The 24,467-nt window shown below is 41.7% G+C and overlaps 1 protein-coding gene across 9 annotated transcripts in view; it reads right to left on the minus strand.

Moving 5' to 3' along the window:
• Window positions 1-325: 325 nt before the first annotated feature.
• The window catches only part of PROM1 (prominin 1), a 112,555-nt gene continuing 88,413 nt past the window's right edge, over window positions 326-24,467 (minus strand). For 4 of the 9 annotated variants that reach the window (XM_081019878.1, XM_081019881.1, XM_081019877.1 and 1 more), the window contains 16 exons: window positions 24,288-24,411; window positions 22,855-22,958; window positions 21,641-21,725; window positions 19,684-19,830; window positions 19,070-19,141; window positions 18,156-18,248; window positions 17,555-17,572; window positions 15,866-15,919; window positions 12,838-12,918; window positions 12,654-12,722; window positions 12,281-12,373; window positions 7,289-7,404; window positions 5,895-5,918; window positions 5,336-5,404; window positions 3,625-3,664; window positions 326-2,548 (listed from right to left, as the gene is read on the minus strand). In XM_081019878.1, the coding sequence (XP_080876004.1) occupies window positions 3,646-3,664; window positions 5,336-5,404; window positions 5,895-5,918; window positions 7,289-7,404; window positions 12,281-12,373; window positions 12,654-12,722; window positions 12,838-12,918; window positions 15,866-15,919; window positions 17,555-17,572; window positions 18,156-18,248; window positions 19,070-19,141; window positions 19,684-19,830; window positions 21,641-21,725; window positions 22,855-22,958; window positions 24,288-24,411 (1,168 nt within the window). In that variant the 3' untranslated portion in view covers window positions 326-2,548; window positions 3,625-3,645. The other 5 variants (XM_081019879.1, XM_081019880.1, XM_081019882.1 and 2 more) reach the window with 5 other exon arrangements.

Raw genomic sequence — 24,467 nt, forward strand, 5'->3', positions numbered from 1 at the left:
AGTAGTAGTAGTAGTAGTAGTAGTAATTTTATTATTTTTATCCCATCCCACCCATCTGGCTGGGCTCTCCTAGACACTCTGGGTGGCTTACAAGTAAGTTGCAATGCAGGTGGCTACAAGCAAGTTGTTTCTCAATTTACCAGTTACTACAAAATGCACCTCAGTTCTTTATTTAAAATGGACTAGGTTCACCTGTAGGCCAAAATCAAATAATTCCAAATTAAATGACTCCCTTTTGGAAAGAGGCAGAAATCCATTTTACCTCTGGTCAGAGGCGATTTTAATGCAATGCGCTAGCTTCTTGCATTTAAAAATTACACAAACGTTAATCAAGGTATTTTATTTAAATGATTTGAGGACATTATCAAATTAAAAATAGGAACTTATTAAAATCTACAACTTGGAATGTCAGATATTGAGATATAATACTTACATACTTTAAGTACAGTATTCTACTCATTGCCTAGTAGAAATAATCAGTTTCCCTAGTGAAAAACTTAATTTATTCCCTATATAATACCAATTCCCATTCAGTTTGAGGGCTGCTTCATGTGCGTCATTTTCCCACCACTGAGATATGGGGGAAAAGGCACATAATAATGCATTTAGTCCCAAGTGTGCAGACTGGGCAAACAATTTGCCATCATCATGCAATTAAGCAATTCTAAGATTGCCAGAAATTATCTTTACAAGAAATTCTACCAAAAGGGTTTCCAAATGAATGGAGACCATCTAATAAACTCAGCAAGTCATGTGTAACTTTAGAAGACCCACCATATTCCCCAGTGCTGACTGTTGCCTTAAAACAGTGATGGCCAAATTTGGCCCTCCAGCTGTTTTGGGACTCCAATTCCCATCATCCCTGACCACTGGTTCTGTTAGCTAGGGATGATGGGAGTTGTAGTCCAAAAGCAGCTGGAGGGCCAAGTTTGGCCATCACTGCCTTAAAAGATAAAAAGCCCTCCCCAATTTATTGGCAATAAAAGCCATGCCCCCAACAGCCCACATTTCCTCACATAGCTTTTAGTTATCATCAGATAGATAGCTCTTGGCAGCTTTTTTGTGCAGATCAATACTAGTCACAACTTTTACACATAAGTAAAAGGACAGTGGGGTGCAACAGCTTCCATATATATTCTCAACACTTTACACCTATTTAGCAAAATATAGCCAATTCTTTATTATATATATAACATGGTTTACAAGTTAAACCTATGAACACCTCTTCAGGGCCATAGTGTATTAACTTTAGGCCTAGTCACACCTTTGGCAAATTGGGTGAAGCAGCTGCAAAGTGGGATTAGGCCCCACAGCCATTTCATCTCCACACCGCTGTAACATCTAAATGAGGTCAGTAAGTGTGCCATCCCTATGCATATATGCTCAGTACAAGCTTTCTCTCTCAAAAAAGTATGTACAAAAATAATGATTATGCATATTAGGCATGTATAGCTAGGGATGTACGCACATATGTTACATTTGGGTGTTACAGCAGGCTTCCTCAATCTCGGCCCTCCAGATGCTTTTGGCCTACAACTCCCATGATCCCTAGCTACCAGGACCAGTGGTCAGGGATGATGGGAATTGTAGTCTCAAAACATCTGGAGGGCCGAGGTTGAGGAAGCCTGTTTTAGAGCAACATAGGCCAATAAGCGTGCAGTTTGGCATCCTTCACACACACCCTCTAGGAAATTTGCTGAAGGTCTGAACAGGCCCTTTCCACTTTTCTTACTCCTTGCTATGATGATTCAGGTCACAAATATAAAATTGTAGTATCTTCCCATTGCACATTTCTGCAGAATTTGTTTTTGTTTTTTTAAGCTAACCGCTTGCAGGAAAACAATATGCTTCTGGTCATAATGACACCGTACGTTAATTGGTAATTCAGAAATAGGGAAGAATAATCTGCCAAATTGCATTCACTTTTCTGAAGACCACACAAAATATACTGCAGGTTTCCATACGTTTCACAGTCAAATGCAGCCACCCAACAGCACCAAGGAAACACTGGTCATGCTGAACAGGTTGCTTGTGAAGTATAACAAAAAGTATTAAAAAATCTGCTGCAATACAGCTGTAAAAAACACAGATACAAAAAAGTGTCTGTACACAGGTTGTATTCTTCATGTAAACACATATTTTATACATGGTATTAACATCTCTGGACATGATAACAAGAACCGAGTTAATTTTGACTGGGCAGTGAATCCGAAGAAAAACAACAGCCCACAGAAACGAATATAAACCAGAGACCAGTCTGTTTACAATAAATAAATATATTATGTGACGAGAGACAGAAACTCCAGTGGAAAAATGGTATTAGAAAACAAGAATGGAAGCCACTAATTCCACGTGTTAATGTAATCCACACACACACAAATAGATGCTGTGTGGCTTGGCATTTCATGGCATACGATTGCACAGTTCTCTTTCCATTCAACATTAGTTTACTAGACAGGCCCCAGACAAGATGGCTCAGAATTCGGAATTCAGCATTGACGCGAAAGGTGCTTCCCAGAGGAGCTACTTGCAGGATTATTTCCCGGGGCTGAAAATGAAGCCACAAGAGACAAGTCAGAATATGCCCCTAACCACCACATTTACAAGAGAGCGGAAATAGAATGCAGTGACCTTCGGAGAACTAGGGGTCAGTTCAGACATGGGCTCTGTGGACCCTCGGAAAAGAGCCCTTGGTGCTGCTGGACTCATGATCTAAAGGGTCACATTTGACAAATCAGGTCCTCCCTTAAAGAGGGCACGTGTTGCGGTGAGACCTGGCAACCTAACCCTGTGTTGTGGGTGGGTACGTTTGGATAGCCACAACATTCGGTTGGTAGGTCCCTTGATACAGGGTTCAATCAGGCCAATGGGACGCAGGCTAAACGGATCAAGGGACCTATATATACCTATGCATGTGACCCAGAGCTTCCTCTTTCGGCGCGTGCATTCGGAACACCCGCCCACCTCTCCCTACTTTTAGGGCTGTGTGCTTGACCTTGCTATGCCATTGTGTGTCATCTGTCGTTGGGACAGGGGCATGGCAGGAATTTCCCCATTTAGCTGATTGGCTGTTGCTATTTCGGTTTCGCCTGCCGTGTAGCAAATCGTCACAACTTATAAGGTTGCGGATAGGCTCTGGTTCAGGTGATAGGGATGGGAGAACACTTTTGCCATCCCTATGTGAAGGGTATTCCATTAAAGGAATTCAGGGACTTGATGGTTTGGTCAACCCCTGTGAGGGGGTTGTGCCCGTGCCTGAGTCCAGGGAAGAATTTGGGTGGTGGAGTTGGCCTGTGCCCAGCTTTCCACTCACCCAGGTGTTCACCCTTGGCTGACCTATGCTGGTGCCCTCGGTCAGCGCTACCTGTATGGCAGGGAGCTAGTCGAACCAGAGCCTATGCAACCACTCACTTGCTGTAATCAATAAAGTTGTGGCCTAAATTCTGCCAAAAACCAAACCAAAATTCGAGTCTTATCTGAATTTATTTAAGGGGGAGGTTTAAAGGTCTAAACACGCAACTGTTAATTCCACGAGGGGCCATACTTGCTAGGTCAAATGAGCTAAGCTGCTCATCTTTTAAAATGGGCTAATTTTTTAGCAGATAAATAAACAATGACACTTACCCATCACATTTCCAGTATGCACTACCACTGTTCCACAGAGCTATACATATATGTGAGAGAGAAAGAGAGACATATGAAACCGTTTGGGGCAACTTCAGTATAGAAAAGTGAATGAATGGAGAAAATTGTGGGTGGTTGTTTTTATAAAGAAAGCAAAATAAGAATTCTCTGCTTTTTCTGAAAGCTCTTCAGATCACCAACCCCTTCCTACTCCACCCTTTCAATGGCTGCTAGATATAAATTCTTAGGCAATTCTGTTATAATTGCTAAGTTAGGTCTGAAAAATACAAACAGGTCGTTAACGTTCAGCACAAGTAGCACGTGCATTTGCAGTCAGAAAATCCACTGGGAGATCTAGACCTTAGTCTCTTTTTTTAAACAGCAAGAAGACAAGGCCCCTTTTAATCAACTAAAAGCAGTAGTGGAAAGTGGAAAAGCATAGGAGGAGCGTGGCCAAGCAGGAAACAAAGTGGAGACGACTAGACTGTCACACTGACAAGCAGGGTAAAGCAGTTCAGGCAGGGTTTTCCAAACTCTGTCTCAGGTACCACTCCTATTCAAGTTTTAGGTTTGGAGAGGGAAAAGAAAATAAGGTGCCTGCTTTTCAGTTAGACCAATTTTCACTGATCTTTTAAAAGCTAAGTGTTTTCAAAGTTGGCGATTTGCTTCTCGGCATATTTCAAATAATTAAATCACGCTAAATCAATAACCTTCTACACAATTTTGTTGTGTCATTTAGTATTCTCTCTCAAGGTACACCAACACTTATGCAAGTTAAATGGGGGAATCAGGAGGCTTGTTATTAAATATACCAAGAAAAAAGCACACCAAGAAACTTACATTGGCCTGAGTTCTTGGTGTGCTTTTTTTCTTGGCATCAGGAGGCTGGCTGGGGTGTGTGTGTGTGTGTGTGTGAGAGAGAGAGAGAGAGAGAACAACCAGGATATTATACTTAGGAGCCTGATATAAAACGTAGAGCACTCCTGATTTCATCAGTAAAAAGGAGAACTCTGCAAGATGAAAACACCCCCAAATCAATTTTTGCTACTTTCACACAGATGCTACCACAACCTTCTGCAGGTCAAGTGCTTTCTTGAAGTGCAATTTTACGTGACCAGACTCAAATTTATTTGCATTTGCTTTAACCGCCCGTCCGCAACTCCTGACCCAGGGGGAGGGGCAATCGCGCCCGACTGGGGGACGACCATCCGGGGTGATGGCCTGGCCGGGGGTACAATACAGCGTGGCCGCGATTGGACCCGCCAGGATTTTGTCACCCTCAGGGATGTCACGCGGGACAGGCTGCCCCCACCTTGCTCCGCCTCTGTGTGTCATCTGCAACCATGTTTGTGGTTTGCTTTGCCCAAGCAAACCATGATTGATAATTGAAGAACAAACCTCAATTGTCACCAATTATGTGGAAAAGACAAATCATAAGTTTGGGCTCAGATAACACAACATATCAAAGTTTGGCTAGGATTTTTTTTAGCACTGTGCACCAGCACACTGCTTGTTCACATTAAACCATAGTTTCTTTTAAACCAAGCCAGCATATAATGCGATATAAGGCATATATTGAAAGAGAGAGCTAAGCAATGAGAAACCATGCAAAACAAAAAGTGGTTTAAAAATGTGCAGAAAAAAGGAGTGAGTGATTAATACACAATATATTAAGAGTGCTTATAAGGCAGGCAGTTTCAAATTGGTTTACCTTGTCAGAACTGGATTGTGTATACCATATAAATGCTCTTTATGATAACCATTATTACCATTTTCCAAACTGTAATAAAATAAATATACCAAGAAAGGACTGTGTTAATGATAAGATGCAACTCCATACACACTATGGTTACAAAGATGATAATTAAAAAAATTAACAAGGTGTTTGTTTTAAATGGTATCAGTTGCCCTTCCAAAATCTTTGCCTAAAGCAGCTGAGAATAGCCAACAAAAACAGAAGAATATAAGACAACTAAAACACCTCAGTATATATATTGTTAAAAAACAGTGTTAACTAGTCATGTCCATAGTCTGGAGCCTGTAGAATATCAAGGACTGTACTGTATGTCATGTACATTGAATTAATTCTACAGAAAGCTCTACTTCAACATGATCCGCATGAAGCTATTTGTGATAGGTATGGTGAGCAATATGCCAAAAAATGTAGAAAATAAATACAATATATATCAAATATGTAACATCTACGAATTTAAAAAAAAAAAAAAGACCCTCCCACTTTACATGCTATAATATCAATTAAAATCTCTTACTTTTTCATGGGCATAGTTTCAACACTACAAAATATAAAAAAGAAGTAGTTATCATGTGTGTTAATAAGTAATGGTACGTGATAAATATTTGGCTTTGCAGTATTTCCCTGTTGTTTTTTCACTGCTATTGTAGCAAAAGTATAATGTCAAAGTGATGTACACAATAAAAATAAACAAATGAGGAAAAGGCACTGGACAGACTTACGGGGAAATGGTTTTGTTTTTTAAAAAAGGTAAAAGTGAAGACAAGTGAAAAATAAGTAAAAATAGCTATCATAAAGTAAAATGCCAAGTCCCTGAGACAGAGGAACTGCAAATGGAAGAATAGAAGACTGGTTAGGGGAAGCAGAATAGCTACACACGACAAAAGCAAAGGAAAATATGAGATCAGACATAATATGTTTTAAGTTCATAGCTACCACAAAGTTTCCAATCTATTGCATTATGGAATGTTTTAAGTGCAGGTTATTCTCTAACGGTTTAATCCTGAATTGACAGGACCTGTCTACACCTCAAACCCTCAACTGTCTTGAGTTATCCGGAAGAACCGCTATTTCCAGAGCTCTGTACCAGGCAAACCCTCCCATTCCAGTTGTCTCTCTCTGTTTACTGTGTGTCTGTGCACTATACATGCCAAAGCTGAAGCCTGGGGAGTAAGCATTGCAGAAAATACCCACCTACCAAATCTATAAAAACCTCTGCATTCTACTCTTTATATATATATATATATATCTGTGTTCTTGGCATACCCAGGGAAATGTAGTACTGTAAGGGAAAAAGGGTCCTTCAGATTTTTCAGTTCTCTCTGCAGACTAGGATTGTCTAGGGAGCAAATCACTGCTGCTGAATTAAATGAAAGCTATATAACACTGGGTAGACTCCAACGGAACAATAAGTGAACATTCCATCAGTGCAAGGATTTCTGCTTGTGCAACAGAACATTCTCCTTGCCCTCACCCTGAAATCTGTTCTAGGGGTTCCCCAGCCCTTTGTAATGGATCAGGGTAGGGTGCATGTGGAGAGAATAATGAGGAAGGAAGCCTTATTGTGCAAGCAGAAATCCTTGCACGGACTCAAATTCACTACTTTTTGCCTACGTTTCTCGCATTCCTCCCCCCTCTTTTTATTGCCTCCATTTCCCCTCCCTCTGTCTTCTCATATGCTGTTGAAATTTAAATGGGCAGCTACTTGCCCCTGAAACTGTAAAACTCCTGTAAACGTCAGTGGCCCCAGATAAATAATGAATTCCATGCAACCTGTTCCTTTGAGTTGCTCTGAGACACTCTGATTCGCAGTACTATACGCAATCAGAAAAGGAAACTATAAACATATTTCACATAAAGTGCTTTCTTGCATTTCTGTAGTCTTCCATTGTGAGCATTCTGCTTACTTACTCATCGTAAACATCTTCTGTATCCATCCGGCGGTAGAATTTGGCTAGTTTCACAGCACAAATGATGGCAGGGATTAGAAATACTGAACAGCCCCCCAAACCAAACCAGAAGGCATTCTAGGGAAGACAAGAAACAACATTGAGGCACTTAATATATTCTCAGTTATCCATATTCCTTCTCACACATTTTCTAGGATTTCCTACAAAGTTCTTCCCAACTCAGAAGGGGGGTGGGGCAAGAGCCAGTGTAGATGTGATGTTGGACCCTGCTAGTCTGTAGAACCATCAACTACAACAAATTTCAACTGGGATTGATATAAAATGGATGACAAGAATGGAAAGAGTTCAACTCTTTGCCACTTTTGTACAAGCTGCTTGGGACTGTCCACAAATGCTCTGTCACTTGAGATCAAGGCATCTCAGATAACAAGATTAAAACACAACATCAAACCCCGTCAGCATTAGTGAGGTAAGGACAACAGCCATGGCTCCTAACAAATGTGGAATTGCGTGTCGAGGTCCCCAGGGCCACCCCAATAACTCACACATCACACAGAATTTTTTGTTTAAGATTTTTGGCATAATTTTGGCCACAACTTTATTGAAATACAAATTTGTGAGTGGTTGCTTAGGCATTGGTTGCGACTATCTGCCCCCACCATGGGGGACAGACTGACATTCCGCACGATGTGAAAGTCAGAATAGGGGAATACACTTGGGGGTTACGCGGAGCAGGGAACCTGCCCTCACCCCAAATGCAACCAGGAGCTCATTGCTATGGCCCGAGCCCCCTTGACAGAGTGGACAAGCAATAGTTAGCCCCCGATTCCTTTAACGGAATCCCTTGCAGCAGCAGCATTAGAGGGGCAGGCACAGCCAATCCATGCCCCTCAACCAACCAAACCATAAACCAATGCCTAACCGCAACCTTACAAGTTGTGACGATTTGCTACGCAGTAGGCAAAAACCAAATGGCCCCAGCCAATCAGCCAGATGGACAAAATTCCTACCAGGCCCGTGCCCCAAGAGCAGACGACCCCATGACAGGCATAGCAAGGTCAAAGCGAACAACCCTAATTCTAGGGGGGGGGGGACGGGCAATCCGATGCACGGTCGAAAAGAGGAAGCCCTAGCCTCGTGCAAGGAGTTTTAGCATTTCTGGCTGTCAATCAACAAATGGCAACATTAACTTCTTCCCAACAACAAGGGAAGCCCCAATTGCATCAGTGGCCAACGAACAATTAGCCCGCCCCCAACTTTGGAGTGTCCTGGCGGGCCCCACCGCAACATGTGCTCTCCATGAAGGAGAACACGCTTTGCAGCAATATTGGACTGTTTTGGAAAGCAAGTGCCCTCTGACTGAATTTTCCTCCCGCATTAAACAGTGTGCTGGAAGCAAGGTTTTTACCATAGTTAAGTTTTGCTCTGGCATGAAATCAACTTTAAATGGTGGTTTAAGATCCTAAACAACAGTTAACCATCTTCAGAGCACCAGTCAGCTGTGGGGCTACGACAGTAGCTACTATGCGCAGCAACAATGGAGTAACGGAATGTGCTGTTCAAAGTTTCAACCTCAGGTTAAGGCTGGAAAAGTATCCAGCCAGTGTGGCTGATAGAAGTAGCTGGACCAATGATCGGCCTCAGTATAGGGAAGCTTCCCACATTCACTGGAACAGCCCATATACTGGGCCTCATAATTTGCAACCGAACAAGCTAAATGCGAGTTGCGGGTGGTGCTGTGGGTTAAATTGCTGTGCCGCTTGGGCTTGCCGATCGAAAGGTCGGCAGCTTGAATCCCTGCGATGGGATGAGCTCCTGTTGCTCGGTCCCTGCTCCTGCCAACCTAGCAGTTCGAAAGCATACCAGTGCAAGTAGATAAATAGGTACTGCTCCGGGGGGAAGGTAAACGGTGTTTCCGTGCACTGCTCTGGTTCACCAGAAGCTGCTTAGTCATGCTGGCCACATGACTTGGAAAAACTGTCTGTGGACAAACGCCGGCTCCCTTGGCCAGTAAAGTGAGATGAGCGCCGCAACCCCAGAGTCGTTCACGACTGGACTTAATTGTCAGGGGTCCCTTTACCTTTAAGCTAAATGTGAGCCATTGGCCATGTACTGTGAGCCTGCTCAGTGTTTAACAGGCCTCTGGTTATTCTCCTCAGAAAAGCGGGCTGACCTTCATGGCAAGTTGTGCTGCGCTGAGCTGGAGGGCAGCTTTCAAGCTCTATAGCCCTACAGTATATGCAGAAGGGCTCCTGCACTGCAGAGCCAGACTGGGAGTTGGGCAGAGTGAAGCAGCCACCTCAGGCGCCAGAAACGCAAGAGGCGGCATTTCCAGAAGCCCTTGTGAAGCTTGCCCTTTGCTTGCCTGGAGGTGGTGAGTCTTTGCAAGGGCTTTTCCTTCAAGGGAAGCTCTTGCGGAGATTCCCCCGGCACACACATTGTGTGGTTGGAGACGGGATCTTCTGCCTCAGGCGTCCAAATATCTGAGGCCCTGCCTGCTGTGTTGTGTTTGAGTGGTAGGCACCAGGATGCTACTGCAAGCCCTGTGCTGGCAAATGCTCAGTTTTTACAGAAAGTAAATATACCAGGGAAACACCTCACCCTCTATAACGTAAGCAGCCAAACCAAAATATACTTGTAAGCCAAGCAAAACTCAACCGAAGTGTGCCATCAGTCTAGCGCTACCCTGGGATGGACACGGAATGCATGTGAAACCCTTACAACAACTTAAAAAAATAAATAAATCACACAAGCACATTGCTTTATTCCAACCAGCCTACAACAAACCGCAATGTATGCGTAGGCCTCAGAAGATTAATATCCTAGCCAGGCTTTCCTCCTTCTGTAAAGAACAACAGATGTAGCTTTATCCCTGCTTTCAGTGGAGTAAATTCCTTGGTATCTTAGTGCAATTTTCTGGGTCAGGAAATATTGTTTATACAAGAAATAATAATTTAATGATTACACAGACCAGCCCAATTAGTTCCAGCTGTTAAAAAGGTGGTTTTACACTTTGCTTTCAACAGAACTGGAGACAGTCTGAACTTGTTCACCCAGTTATGCATGAAAAATCCAGGCCTATCCTAAATTAAGCAGCAAAGAAAACAACTCATGGTCCTCTAGGTGCCCTCAATTATTAGCAGTAATTGCATGAAATTTCTGAGGAACATTTAGCTTATTCCTTTCTGTGTCTTTTGCCAATTTTTTTCCTCACACAAATATACAACTTCTGCATTTCTCAAGGCAACTAGAAAATGCAGATGTTGCCATTTCAGGACAAAAGGAATCAGTGAATGCTGCCACTGTTCAGGAATGCATCCAAAATGTCTTTCTGTAAGTCAACAGAAGAAAGTTTCCCATTGCATTTAAATACTGTAAATTTCATTATAAGCTGCTTGATAAAATGATTAGCTCCAAACATATGTCTCCAGACTGGGCAAATGGAAAACCCAATTTAAAGCTCAAATTTTGGGCCTTTTTACTTTTATAAAAAGAGAGAGAGAGATGAATGAAGATGAAATTGTAAGGGCTTATTTATTGATTTAGTTAGTTATGAGATTTATATCCTGTCTTTCCTCAGGGTTATCGAAGCTCCTATAAAATTATGCATGCTATCTCCCATTGCACTAAAATTCCCGGCCACTCAATGAAATTAATCAGCAGAAAGTTCAGAAAGATGGAAGTGCTATTTCAAAAAAGGCATATTGCCTTCTGCCTTCCCATCCGCATGGAAGCAGCATATCTGTGGAACAGATTCCATGTGACTAGGAGAACATCTGGGCAAGTGGCCCGTGCACTTAGATAATTTAGATGGCCAGGAGAACAGAAAGGGCATGTCAGGTTGATTTTCAGAAGGGACAGAACCACTGAAAAGACCACTTGTGTTGGAAAAGTCTAACTGTTTCATCTTTCTTCCAGGGTGGTGTCTATAAATGCTAAAGCGTGTCATCCTTCGTGGAGAGGGGGGCTAACAAGACACCCCACTGTTGCTGGGCGGGTAAAGTTAGTTGACCACCATTGCGATTGGGCTCCCCTTGTCGTTGGGGAGATTTCGATGTGCCATTTTGTGATTGACAGCCAGAGGAGTTAAATTCCCTGTGCGCAGTGTTGAGCTTCCTCTTTTTGCTGTGCGCAGCGGATCACCTGCCCCCCTCCCTATATTTAGGGTTGCTCACATTGACCTTGCCATGCCTGTCATGGGGTCGTCTGCTTTGGGGGCAGGGCCTGGTAGGAATTTTGTCCATTTGGCTGACTGGCTGGTGCCATTTGGTTTTTGCCTACTGCGTAGCAAATCGTCACAACTTGTAAGGTTGCGGTTAGGCATTGTTTAATTTTTTGGTTGGTGGAGGGGTATGGATTGGCTGTGCCTGCCCCTCCAATGCTGCTGCTGCAAGGGTATTCCGTTAAAGGAATCCAGGGGCTCGCCGTGCTTTTTTCCGAACCCCTATCAAGGGGCTAGGGCCACGCAAGAGCCCCTGGGAGCATTTGGGGAGAGGTGAGGGCATGGTACCCAGGTCCATCTTTCTCCCCAAATTCTTTCCCTTTCTGACTTTCGCAGACGTGCAAATGTCAGTCTGTCCCCGTGCGGGTCAGATAGTCGCAACCAATGCCTAAGCAACCACTCGCATTTTTTGTATTTTAATAACGTTGTGGCCAAAATTATGCCAAAAACCTTAAACAAAAATTCTGTGTGAATTGTGTTTTCTTGGGGTGGCTTGGGGACCTCGACACGCAACAAGCTGCTTCTCAAGATTACCGTACTTTCTGGACATGTGATTTCCAAATTCCCGAAAGACATGTGAACTGCAACTCTTTGGGAGTTACTGTGTAATACACATGTACCTTTCTTATTACCCAAGTCTACCTTTATGCAAATGTACCAATTCTCTAGTCTTAGAATAAGTTGTCTCAGCAGAGAAATAAAAAGATTTAACCCTCCCTCCTTCACAATTATTATTATTATTATTTTTGGAAGAATGCAAAATATTATTACCACAGAATCTGTTATATAGCTGCATAGAAATATATCTATAGCAGTATCGACCACATTGGCAATGGGCTTACAAGGTGCCACTTCCATAGCAATCTACAAGAGATCAGAAAAAGAATTCAAGTGCTGAACATTAGATACAGAAAATTCCCAAGAAGAAGCATTTTGTATTAAGCTGGAAAGATACACATATGATTCTGATACCCAATTTGAATTAAGAATATTTGGTAGGATAATTAATGTTATGTTCTAATTTACTATGTTGTTTCTAGTAGCAGTGTTACACCAATATGTTTAATTTCCCCTCCCCCCCCAAAAAAATGGAAGTTCTCTAAATGGCCTTTGCCCAAGAGGTGGGGGTGGGGAGATATCTTACCGATTCCTTCACCCATTCAGCGTACTGCTCAAAGTAACCGATTATAGTATCCATATACTTTTTAGTTTCCTTTTGGGAGGGAAAAACGAAATGGACACATTAAGTTACACACATAAGAATTCCAAATACAATGCACTATGTGTGGGTTTTTTGGTTTTTTTAAAAAAAAAACATTAAAACTTACCTGAACAATAACGAACGAAGCATTGTTGTTTATAAGAAGTTGTGCACTATTAACAGCCGTGATCACACTTCTGACTTTCCCCTGGAAGAGGAGGAAAAAGAAGATTATGGGGTGGTGAAAGAAAAAGTATGCCATTGAACCATCCAAACCACTAATCATTATACAGTTATTTCTCCAACACACAGTCAGAATTACACGAAGGGGAGTAAAAAGCAAACAGCCCAGACACCCATGACTCGTTCATACATGCATGCTCATTACTTGATGATACAGTGAATCTTGGCTTTGGATTTGAGACTCTTGTCATTCATATGTAAGAGTTTCAAATCCAAAACTAAGATTCACTGTGTCATCAAGTACAGTCATACCTTGTGTTACGTTTGCTTCACGCTGCGGCTTTTCAGGTTACGAACCCGGCAAACCCGGAAGTGTTTACTTCTGAGTTCGCTGTGCGCAGAAGCGATCTGCGCACTTCACACATGCGCAGAAGCGCTCTATTGTGCTTCGCGTACGCGCAGTAGTGGCAGTCTACTTTGGGAATTTTTGGTGTGCAAACAGCACCCCAAAACAGATTGCATCATTTGTAAGTAGAGGTACCTCTGTAATTTTATATATATACATACACACACACACACACACACACACACACACACACACATATATGAGAGAATGATTTCAAAAAAAAGAATGATATAGATTACAATACAGAACACAGAATGCACAACAATATTCATATATATATATATATATATATATATATATATATATATATATATGAGATAAGCAGTGATTCAAACATATGACCTTTCAAAAATAAAAGAACAGTTTGACCACATAAAATAAGGATCATTTCCAGTCAGATACGAAGTCTCTAAATTTATGGCATCCCCTAATACCTTAAAACCAAGTATAAAATATGTAGAATTTGTATATACTATATGAATAAATACCCTTCTAGTCTCACATTACCATAGTTGAGATTCCAATAGTTGGTAAAACAGTTCCATCCCTCTAGCAGATCACATCTGCCACTCCTTCCTTCCTTCCTTCCTTCCTTCCTTCCTTCCTTCCTTCCTTCTAGATCACTCAGTTGATTCATAATGGCCGATTGAATACATTTTGTTGACCATTCCTATACTACAAGAACATTTGAGTCCTTCTACTTCCAACTAAACTATCTTAGCCGCAGCTAACAAAACAGAAACCAATTCTATCAGCCTTATATTATCATTGATTTTCTATAGTTCATTATTTTTATTGATGTTTTAAATAGCCTCAAAGTATTTCATACGAAGTCATTCATAAATGGAAAGATATAAATAATGCGATGTCAGTCAGTTATTCAGACCTTAATGTAGGTCAAACTACATGTGATGTGGGAGGTCTGCAACTCAGTCTCCCAGTATCTTTTTCTTTGGGTGAAAGCAGCTGTGAGGGGCAGGAGAATTTGGACTGGGGCAGGCGAGGGAATGTAAGCTTTCCCCAGCACTGTTTCCCTGACTTAAACACCTCCCGACCAGGAGCTGCAAGTCAAAAGAAGGGACAATGCAGAAGTCTTTTCCATCTCCACAGCTAATAGCAGCTTGCAGAAAGGGGCAACTTAAATCAGGAAAACAATGCTAGAAAAAGGGTTACAGCCCTGATTCAAATTCTTCCATCCTCCATAGCTGCTTTTAACCAAAGACCATAGATTCCCCCATATCACTTATGGTCCTGAGAGACAGGCAAATGGCTACACGTAGGACATTATAATATTACATCCAAAAAGTTATGAAAGCTTTGTGTGTGGCTGCCACACTGCTATGATTGTTCCTTATCATGAGATAAACAAGCCAGTTGTGAAAGCTTCACGCTATACATTGTGGTGTTTTGGAAGATATTTAAGTGTACACTTAAAAATTTGAAGGCTGCATGCAGATAAACCACAGTTGGAGGGTCGGGAATGGGCCCTATGCTCACATGGTCCCTTCCTGTCCCTCCCTTTGTGCAGCTTAATTAATTGCTTCCTGGTTTGAGCAAACCATGGTTTGCTACATTCCACCACAACATCAGATAAGGAAGCAATTCCATAAACTGCACACATAAGGGGAGGTGGGAGCACAGGGATGATTTCCAGTCCTCTAAACCATGGATAGGCAAACTAAGTACTGGGGGCCGGATCCGACCCAACTGCCTTCTAAATCCGGCCCATGGACGGTCCGGGAATCAGCGTGTTTGTACATGAGTAGAATGTGTCCTTTTATTTAAAATGCATCTCTGGGTTATTTGTGGGGCAAAGGAATTCATTCATTTTTCTTTCTTTCAAAATATAGTCTGCCCCCCCAAAAAAGGTCTGAGGGACAGTGGATCGGCTCCCTGCTGAAAAAGTTTGCTGACCCCTGCTCTAAACTATAATCTGGAGGATCATCCAGTCACTGCTGGAGGCCTAATTTTCACTAAGGTGGTAAATCTGTAGTCTGAAAACTTCTTAGTATTAACGAATTCCCTTTGTGTAACAAGCTAGCATATCAGAGAGATCACTAAATTTTAACACTTTCGCCTAACATGTAGTTTCCTATGTGGAGATTATTTTGTCTGGTGGACTTTCAAGTACAGTTGTACCTCGGGTTAAGAACTTAATTCGTTCTGGAGGTCCGTTCTTAACCTGAAACTGTTGTTAACCTGAAGCACCACTTTAGCTAATGGGGCCTCCCGCTGCCGCCGCATGATTTCTGTTCTCATCCTGAAGCAAAGTTCTTAACCCGAGATACTATTTCTGGGTTAGCGGAGTCTGTAACCTGAAGCATCTGTAACCTGAAGCATCTGTAACCCGAGAGACCACTATACTCAGCATTGTCTGAATGGAACTGAAAATGTTTGAACTCAGTTATCAGGTGAATTTAATGTACAGCATTCCATCTCTTCACTAGAGTAAAATGAACACAAAATACTGCCTAGCAAATATGTTGCAAAATAGGTAGTTAATGTTTTAAAGAAACAACCCTAACGGGGGTTTTATTTCAGAAGAAACAAATGAACAAAAACTTACAGGAAGCTCTGATGATGTTTTCTGCAGGAACCTTATGCTCTGGTTTAAAGTGCTCTGGTTAAAGACACAAAACAAAAGGAAGCCTATCACACAAACCTCTTATACCATATTCCAGAGAAAAGCTTGATCTGTAAAGCCATATTTCCTGAACGTAAAGCCTTGTAAATACGTATCTATTTTAAGTAGAATGGAAACCATTCTTGTGGTGTAGTTTTATGTAGTTTGAAATACAGCTGGAACATGAATTTACGGTGTCAAATTGTTTTCAGTGCTACAAAGTTCAGGCAATGGAAAACGAGAGTGCATAAAAATTAAGAAACTACCCTCCCTCCCATTTTATAGACTACAAAGCTCTAGGCCAGGAGCTGCTAATCTTTGGACTTCTGGGTATTAACGAACTGCAATTTCCACTCGCCCTGGCCAGAAAGACCAACAGCCAATGGCAGAGATTGTAGTCAACAGCACATGAGGATCACAAGCTTCTTCATCCCTTCTCTCATAATTCCATGACTCTGCAGTGTGGACAGGTGTCCACGGTTAAGATTACATGCACACTTCCAGATCTCTATGGGAGAGGTCACTCAGTGTCATGGGTGGCACACCAATTTAAATCCAGGCTTTGCAAGTTCAAGGTCAGAATTACATGTCATGAGAAAGACGGGCTGCCCAATATCAACACCCTATGAGTTTCCGCAGTGCCTGCTCCATGTCATGGGCTGTCACTGGTGACGAAACATAACCTAGTGACATGAATGCAGGCATAGGCAAACTCGGCCCTCCAGATGTTTTGAGACTACAATTCCCATCATCCCTGACCACTGGTCCTGTTAGCTAGGGATGATGGGAGTTGCAGTTGTAGTCCCAAAACATATTGTACATCTTGCACATCTTGTAACTTGTACAACATGTTGAGGGGAAGGGGAGAAACTTGGACTGGGCTGGTGTTTATGGAGTCAGCCCTAATTTATTGGAACATGTAATTACACCCAACTCAGCTTTTATTTATTGGAACATGTAATTTATTGGAACATGTAATTACACCCAGGGATGTGGGTGGCGCTGTGGGTTAAACCAGAGAGCCTAGGGCTGCTGATCAGAAGGTCGGCAGTTTGAATCCCTGTGACGAGGGAGCTCCCGTTGCTCGGTCCCAGCTCCTGCCAACCTACCAGTTCGAAAGCACATCAAAGTGCAAGTAGATAAATAGGTACCACTCCGGCAGGAAGGTAAACGGTGTTTCCGTGCACTACTCTAGTTCGCCAGAAGCGGCTTAGTCATGCTGGCCACATGAGCTGTACGCCGGCTCCCTCGGCCAATAAAGCGAGATGAGCGCCGCAACCCCAGAGTCGGCCACGACTGGACCTAATAGTCAGGGGTCCCTTTACCTTTACAGCTTTGTACTATGATGTTGGATTGTAACATGCCATATTCATTTAACAGAGCAGCTGCAAGGTGTTATTATGGACCCATATGCAAGGACCCAGCATCTGTCTACAACCAAGTGTACCACTGTCTTATACTGTCCCTGTCCCCACTGTTCTGGTTTTTTGCTTAGGTTTCTCTGCAAAGTGCCATGTACCGTATAACATCATCAGGTTGATAAAAGTATCACACTGAGGCTGAATGTGGAGTCCCTGATCTGAAATGTGTCCAAAGCCCCCACGTGCAGTGTAAGAAAGGAAAAGCACTTACCCTAGCTCTAACATATTTCTTGACAGTCAGTTTTTGGAAAAAGAAATATTGAGAATGATTAAGAGTTAATTAGAAGAGCGAGGGGGGAGGGAGGAAACAAGAAGACAAGAACACGAACAAGTACTTTTCAGCAAGGAAATTATTTCAAAACAAAATATAGCTTCCTGAAGCAGCAGTAAAATCACAAGAAAAGCCAAATTATAGCCTAACGTGTAGAAAGATATGAAATGCCACAACTGGCCCCTCCCCGGCTCAACTCAGCTTTACACAACTTGTATGCTGGATGTTAAAAGAAACTCTGCTTAGTTTTAAAAGCAGAAACGGGAGAGAAAGCTTCAGATTTCTTCCTCATAGCTGTGCCAGGGAATAAGAGGGGAGTACACTAAACATAAAACCATAGTTTAGCTTACACACACAAAAGGACACTAAAACTTTACTCCAGAAAATCTTTGTACCAGAAGCATCCTTGGTTAAAGTCTAGAAATAGCATGAATGGAGGCAGTCTTGACTGATATCCCAAACTGATTTGTAGCTTGTTGAATACACTTTCCCAATCATGTCCTAGCCCAATAACTGCAAAGTTTTTTTTTGGTTTTTTTACCATTGCTTGCTCCAGTGGAACAACTTGTTGGTTATGTATCACGCGAATACTATTTGCATGTCCTTTTAATGCATTTTCTAATGCTCCTTTAGGCTGCAAAGACAAACAAACAAGTTACTAAACAGCTTACAATTCTAGATAAATAAGTCTTCTTTTCCAAAGTCATTTCTCATTCTGTGTCAGAAACAGCAAAATGCCATTAAAGTTCTAAGAAAATATACGCCCTTCTACCAATTCTTGTGAGTTGTTGTTTAGATACTTTCCCCACACGGCTGTTTCTCTTTGCAATACTGAAAAAGCGAAGTTCAAATACTGAAAAATATGTTCTGGTAAACTTTAATTTTTATTCAGTAATTGGGATAAATACATTTTCCTTTAAGTCAATTATTTTTCCAGTAGACCAAAAGGTGTAATGGCGCCCTCCACTGAGATATTTAATTATGGACAAATACTTATTGGAAGCAAATGTATGCTTTCTGCCCCTTTTTCCTGGATGAGATGTCAAAGGGAGATCTCTCTGTGAGTGCCAAGCAGGAAGACATTATTCCTCATGTTAGCAACACTGGCCAGGTGGAACATGGAAAGCTGACTCAGGTTAATGCCCACTGCCAGCAATTATTTTTATGCCAAAATAAAGTACAGATAAATTCACCCACGTTCTGCTTTCGCAGGCATCCTACTTTGCTAGCTCATATGGCCCATTGTAAGGACACGCACGGCATCTTGTATTACTCATGTCTTCCAGGGAAGTCATCAGAATGCTTTAGGTGAGCTTGGCTAAGAAGATATCTACTTTAAAAATATATTCTTCCATTTACAGCCGCGCCTCAACAACGGAAAGTGGAATACATAAGAGTCCATTCAGAATAAACACGTTCTGGTCACAGTTTCATGTCGATCCAATCAAAACTCACCAATTGGTCTGCTCGTGCTTCCAAATCATTAGCAAAGGACAAGAGATCCACTTTGGTAACACTCTTATTGATCTGCACAAGACAGAAGCAAAAATCAGATCATTGTAGCACTGAGAGAATGAGGATTGTTAGGCTTCTGGTAGTTGAGCAATATTGTTGTTCTGAATTAAAATTGCAGGCACACTCGAGTCTTACAACTGAAAAGGCTGGAAGAAAGTGCACAACATCTTGCACAGCAAATACACAGCGGATGACCTCCTTAGAGGGAATGAAGTTTTGGTCTCCCAGTGTGAGAGAGATGTGACCTTGCAGGTGTCTAATAGGTGCACACCCAAAGTCCAATAGGTGTATTCAATACTGAATTTATTTCTCATGGTGAACTAGCCATTCTCTCAAGCCACACTAGGGAGCACTAGTACACAGAGCTTAAATCAATTGCTTCAAAGGTTTATGGTGATTTCATTGCAGTTTGAGATGAGTATATACAGGCGAGCGCTTATCTCTTTAAAAGGCATGCCTTGGTGTCAAATACCTGTATTTACTGGGGTGAGGGGTTGGGGGGGGGAACCTCTCTACACCACATGAAAACAGAAGTTACCTCCTCATTGTCTTACCTCTGACAGATACGCCACAAAGTTTATCTCATTTATTCCCGAGGAACTGAAATTCATCAAATTCTCCTTTCCCCTCTCATCAAGCAAGACTATATTGCTTAGATTTATATTAATATGCTTGATTTTCAGCGATACATCTTCTGCGTACTATAGGAGACAAAAGCAGGAGGAAGCAGCTCTCACCAAACGTTAGAACATTTACAACAGCAAGTGGAAAAATCCCTACTGCCAGCTTCTCATTTGAGACACACACAGCTTTCATCTTGACATGCAGCAGAACTAGTGTGGTAAAGTTATTGTTTGTCATTTTCTGTTCTATCGATTTTTTTAACTGCCTTGAGTGTTTCATAGAAGAAAGACAGGACAAAACATTCTGAAATGAATAAACAGAATATCACCACTTGAGACTGCAGATAGGAAATATTTTTTTCTGAATGCATCATTTCATTTCATATTATTTTTAAATTATTCCTGTAGGAGAGTGCTGTGCTAGGCGCTTCTTTTCTATTAACAAATATTTTTTTACTGTATGTAAAAATGTATTCTCCTCTACATGCTATGAAATACCCAGACCCTATTCTAATTAAATCAGGACTCTACTGCCTCTTTCAGACAAAATTCAGTGAGTAACTAGTGTACAGAAATGGCCAGAAATGGCCGTCACTATAAAATTCAGGTGTGCCCAAACTTTTTTCAAAGAGGGCCAGATTTGATAATAATAATAATAATAATAATAATTTATTATTTGTACCCCGCCCATCTGGCTGGGTTTCCCCAGCCACTCTGGGCGGCTTCCATAGAAACAAAAAATACAGTAAAATATCACAGATTAAAAGCTTCCCTAAACAGGGCTGCCTTAAGATGCCTTCTAAATGTCAGGTAGTTATTTATCGCTTTGACATCTGATGGGAGGGCGTTCCACAGGGCGGGCGCCACTACCGAGAAGGTTCACTTTGATGAAGTGAACATGCGTGAGGGCCGAACAAAGTTACCCCAAAGTTACTGAGCTTTTTTTAGGATTGAAGTTGTTGAGCTTTCTTTACGATTTTACCTGAAAGTTGTTTAGCTGTTTTTAGGATTTTACGCTAGGACATATACTGCCACGGGGACCGGATTAAATCAACTGGTGGGCTGGATTAGGCCCCCAGAGCAGACTTTGGACATGCCAGATGTTGTTGGACTACAACTCCCATCATCTCTGAGCTCTGGCCTTGCTAGCTAGGGGTGATGGGAGTTGTAGTCCAACAACATCTGGGGACCCACAGGTTGAGAAAGGCTGTTCTTTAGGCTTGCAGCCCCTGGAATGCTGTCCAGGAAGGAAGGAAGGCCTTTGGCTGAAAGAGGTTTCCTGCCCATGATCTGCTGGCTTGGGCTGATTTTTCATCAATATGGCACTCAGCTCAACCGGAGGGGCAGCAAAAGTAACACGTCAGCTGAGGAGTGGATGGGCGGGCGGGCTGAACAAATAAACTAAATCCAGGTAAGACCTAAGTTATTTATTTTTAAAAGAAGACTGCAGACATTCAGCACTAAAGTACCCATTATACTATAGGTTATGCTCACAACCGGGACACGGGTGGCACTATGGTCTAAACCACAGAGCCTAGGGCTTGCCGATCAGAAGGTCGGCAGTTCGAATCCCCGTGACGGGGTGAGCTCCCATTGTTCGGTCCCTGCTCCTGCCAACCTAGCAGTTTGAAAGCACGTCAAAGTGCAAGTAGATAAATAGGTACCGCTCCGGCAGGAAGGTAAACGGCGTTTCCGTGTGCTGCTCTGGTTCGCCAGAAGCAGCTTAGTCATGCTGGCCACATGACCCAGAAGCTGTCTGCGGACAAACGCCGGCTCCCTCAGCCTATAGAGCGAGATGAGCGTGCAACCCCAGAGTCGTTCACGACTGGACCTAACGGTCAGGGGTACCTTTACCTTTACCTTATGCTCACAACCGATATTAACTTACCATGCTAACATTCAGAAGTTCATGGATGTTGAAAAGGTTTTCCAGGCGCAGGGTAGTATAAAGGCCTTTGTTTTCCTTGCAGTCACTAAAGACACATGTAAAATAAACACTAACAGGTTAACAAAAATAGCTGGCAACATTGGCCATCAAAAATCCTCCTTTTCAGATAAGGATGCCAGATATACAAATGCACTTGTGAGAAATAATGGTGTCCTTGAGAACTATTTCCAGGTGGCTGAGGAACACTTGTGTTTCACAAACATCCACAACCAGACCTCCCTCGAAAACCCATATACCACCTCTTTTGAAACAGAAAGGAGCTAATCAGTTTGCAATATGTTGTGGAGGTCTGCCAGCGGTACTGGATTATCCAAGAGGCATGTGCTTAGGGCACCAGCAAAGCAGGTGCACAAAAAGAGGGTTTTTAAAAAAAAAAATCAACATTTTTTTTTAAAAAAGCATTGAAGCAGTCATTATGGGAAAAATCAGAATTTTCTTAGACTTCCTTTCAGTCCACTACAGACTCCCCCCCACCCCCAATTTTTCTGTCCTTGCTGATTCCCATCCAAACCCGAAGGAGTCCTACTAATTTATATTGAAATAATATGAGGAAATCAGATTCGGCAATAAATCTAGTTTTATTATTGATAGACTCTTCTGACTTATATGTACTTGACTGATTTTGCTTCCTTTTGTGTGTGTGAGAGAGAGCAGAGATTTAAAGGGGGGCATCTATAAGAAATGGAAGATGACGAAGGAGGAGAAGACACATGTAGTCAACAATTGCAGGGAGGTCAGGTGGGCTAAAGCTCAGAACGAGTCCAGACTTGCATAAAGAGGTTAAAAATAATAAAAATGGTGGCTTTTTGTCTATGTTTGAAGTCGGAGGAAGAACAAGTAAGTAAATCTGCGTGGAGAAGAAGAGAAATACTATTGGGTGACAGAGAAAAGGCAGAACTTCTCAACATCTACTTTGCCTCTGTCTTCTCCCAAAAGGAAAAGAGTGCACAACCTGGTGATAACAAAATAAATGATATGGCAAGGGAGTTGCAGCCCAAGACAGGAAAAGAGGAGGTCTCACAAAAAGGCAGTTTTAGTGACATTTTGAAACATGTAAACCTCAGTTTAGTCAATGAGCTTCAATCGTGTAGCAGTGCAAAATTTCAAATAAGCCATAACTGCATTTGTTTATATCATAAGACATGCAGAGTTACCTGTAAACTTTTTCAAATGTCAAGTCAATGTTTGGATTTTTTAAAATGATTCCAGAAAGATAATATTTCAGCTGCTGATTCAGCAAATATGGCGTATCCAAAACCTGGAAAACAACGAAAAAAACCAATGTTCTTTTTCTCTATATCACAATTCTAAGAGCTTTACATATAAAATTGAAGCATCTCATGTGATTTCTTGAGTCTAATGTAGTTTGGTTTCAAGAAAAACCATGGACCTTAAGGTTAGAGAAATCATGCACAATCTATTCATGTCTTAATTGGTTATAGACTTAAACCAATCCTGAGTTTGGTTTTAGCACCTGAGGCTGCAAACTTTTATAAGCAAATAGGTAACACACACCTTTTCTATAATCTGATCACCTAATTTAGACTGATTAGGAACTCATTAAAATAATAATGTCTTAGGATATGAGAAGTTTTAGATGATATGAAGGCCGTGAGACCAGCAAGAATTTGCTACGTCCAAGTGAGACACATTTTATTGTTGTTTAGGAAATTTAACAATTTGAGAAAGAGAAAACCCTCAGCTTAGGTGAAAAGTCTGGTAAGTGAAATTTATTCTTTGCTGTTGAGCTTCCCCAAAATTTTGTGAAAAACCTGGGAAAGGATCTACAAATGACAGAATGGACTTGGAGATCTGGAGAAATGTAATTTTTGAATTGTCCTCTGCTGACCTGAAAGAAGACTTCTTTTGAAATCCAGTTTCGCTTGCATTTGCCCCCATTTAAAATTATAACCAGTCATACGATCTGTACTGGCACTTTTAAACAATGCAATTTTTGGACATGGTCTATAACAACCCCTCTGGAATGTGTTATTAATCTAGATTTATTTTGTAGCCCTGACTTCACTGTTATGTATCCTAAGTGTGACCTAGAATTGACAGTGACTAGATTATAGTCACTAAGATGTGCACTGAGGCCAATTAGAAGCCAATTAGGGACACAGGAAGCATCTTATACCAGATTATACTATGATGATGGTATAAGATGACGAGGCTACAATCCTATACCCACTTACCTGGGAGTAAGCTCCACTGAATTCAATGAGACTAACTTCTGAGTTGACAGTGACTGAAGGGTGCTATAAAGAGACTGAAGTAGGAACCTGAAAGTCCAAGTTCAGATCTCACCTCTACTAGGAACAACACACACACACACACACACACACACACACAGGTCCATTCACCAAACTGCAACAGGGTGATAATACTACTAATTTACCCTATAGCGCTGCTGATGGGATAACAAGATGTAGAGGAAGTGCTTTAAGCAAAAAACAGCACTATGTAAATATAAATGATTATCTAGTGTAGGTAAACATTGAAGTTATGCTATCTAAGGCAATGCTGACTTCAGTGTGTTTTTCCATTGTTGTTGATCACTTAAAGGCCTTGATATGAGGAATCTTACTTTGAATAAACTCCTGTCTTCAAATGGTTCACAAACAAGCTTCTCCATATTTCCTCCCGTAATGAAAGTGACCACTACTATTAGCATCAGAACCCAGGAGAAAAGAAAACTGAATCCAACTCCGCTGAAACAAAACGAGGGAAAAATAATTATACGTCATATGAGTTGGTTTAAGAGCCA

Source organism: Podarcis pityusensis, assembly GCF_964106645.2.
Source record: "Podarcis pityusensis genome assembly, chromosome: 9".
NCBI lineage: Eukaryota > Metazoa > Chordata > Lepidosauria > Squamata > Lacertidae > Podarcis > Podarcis pityusensis.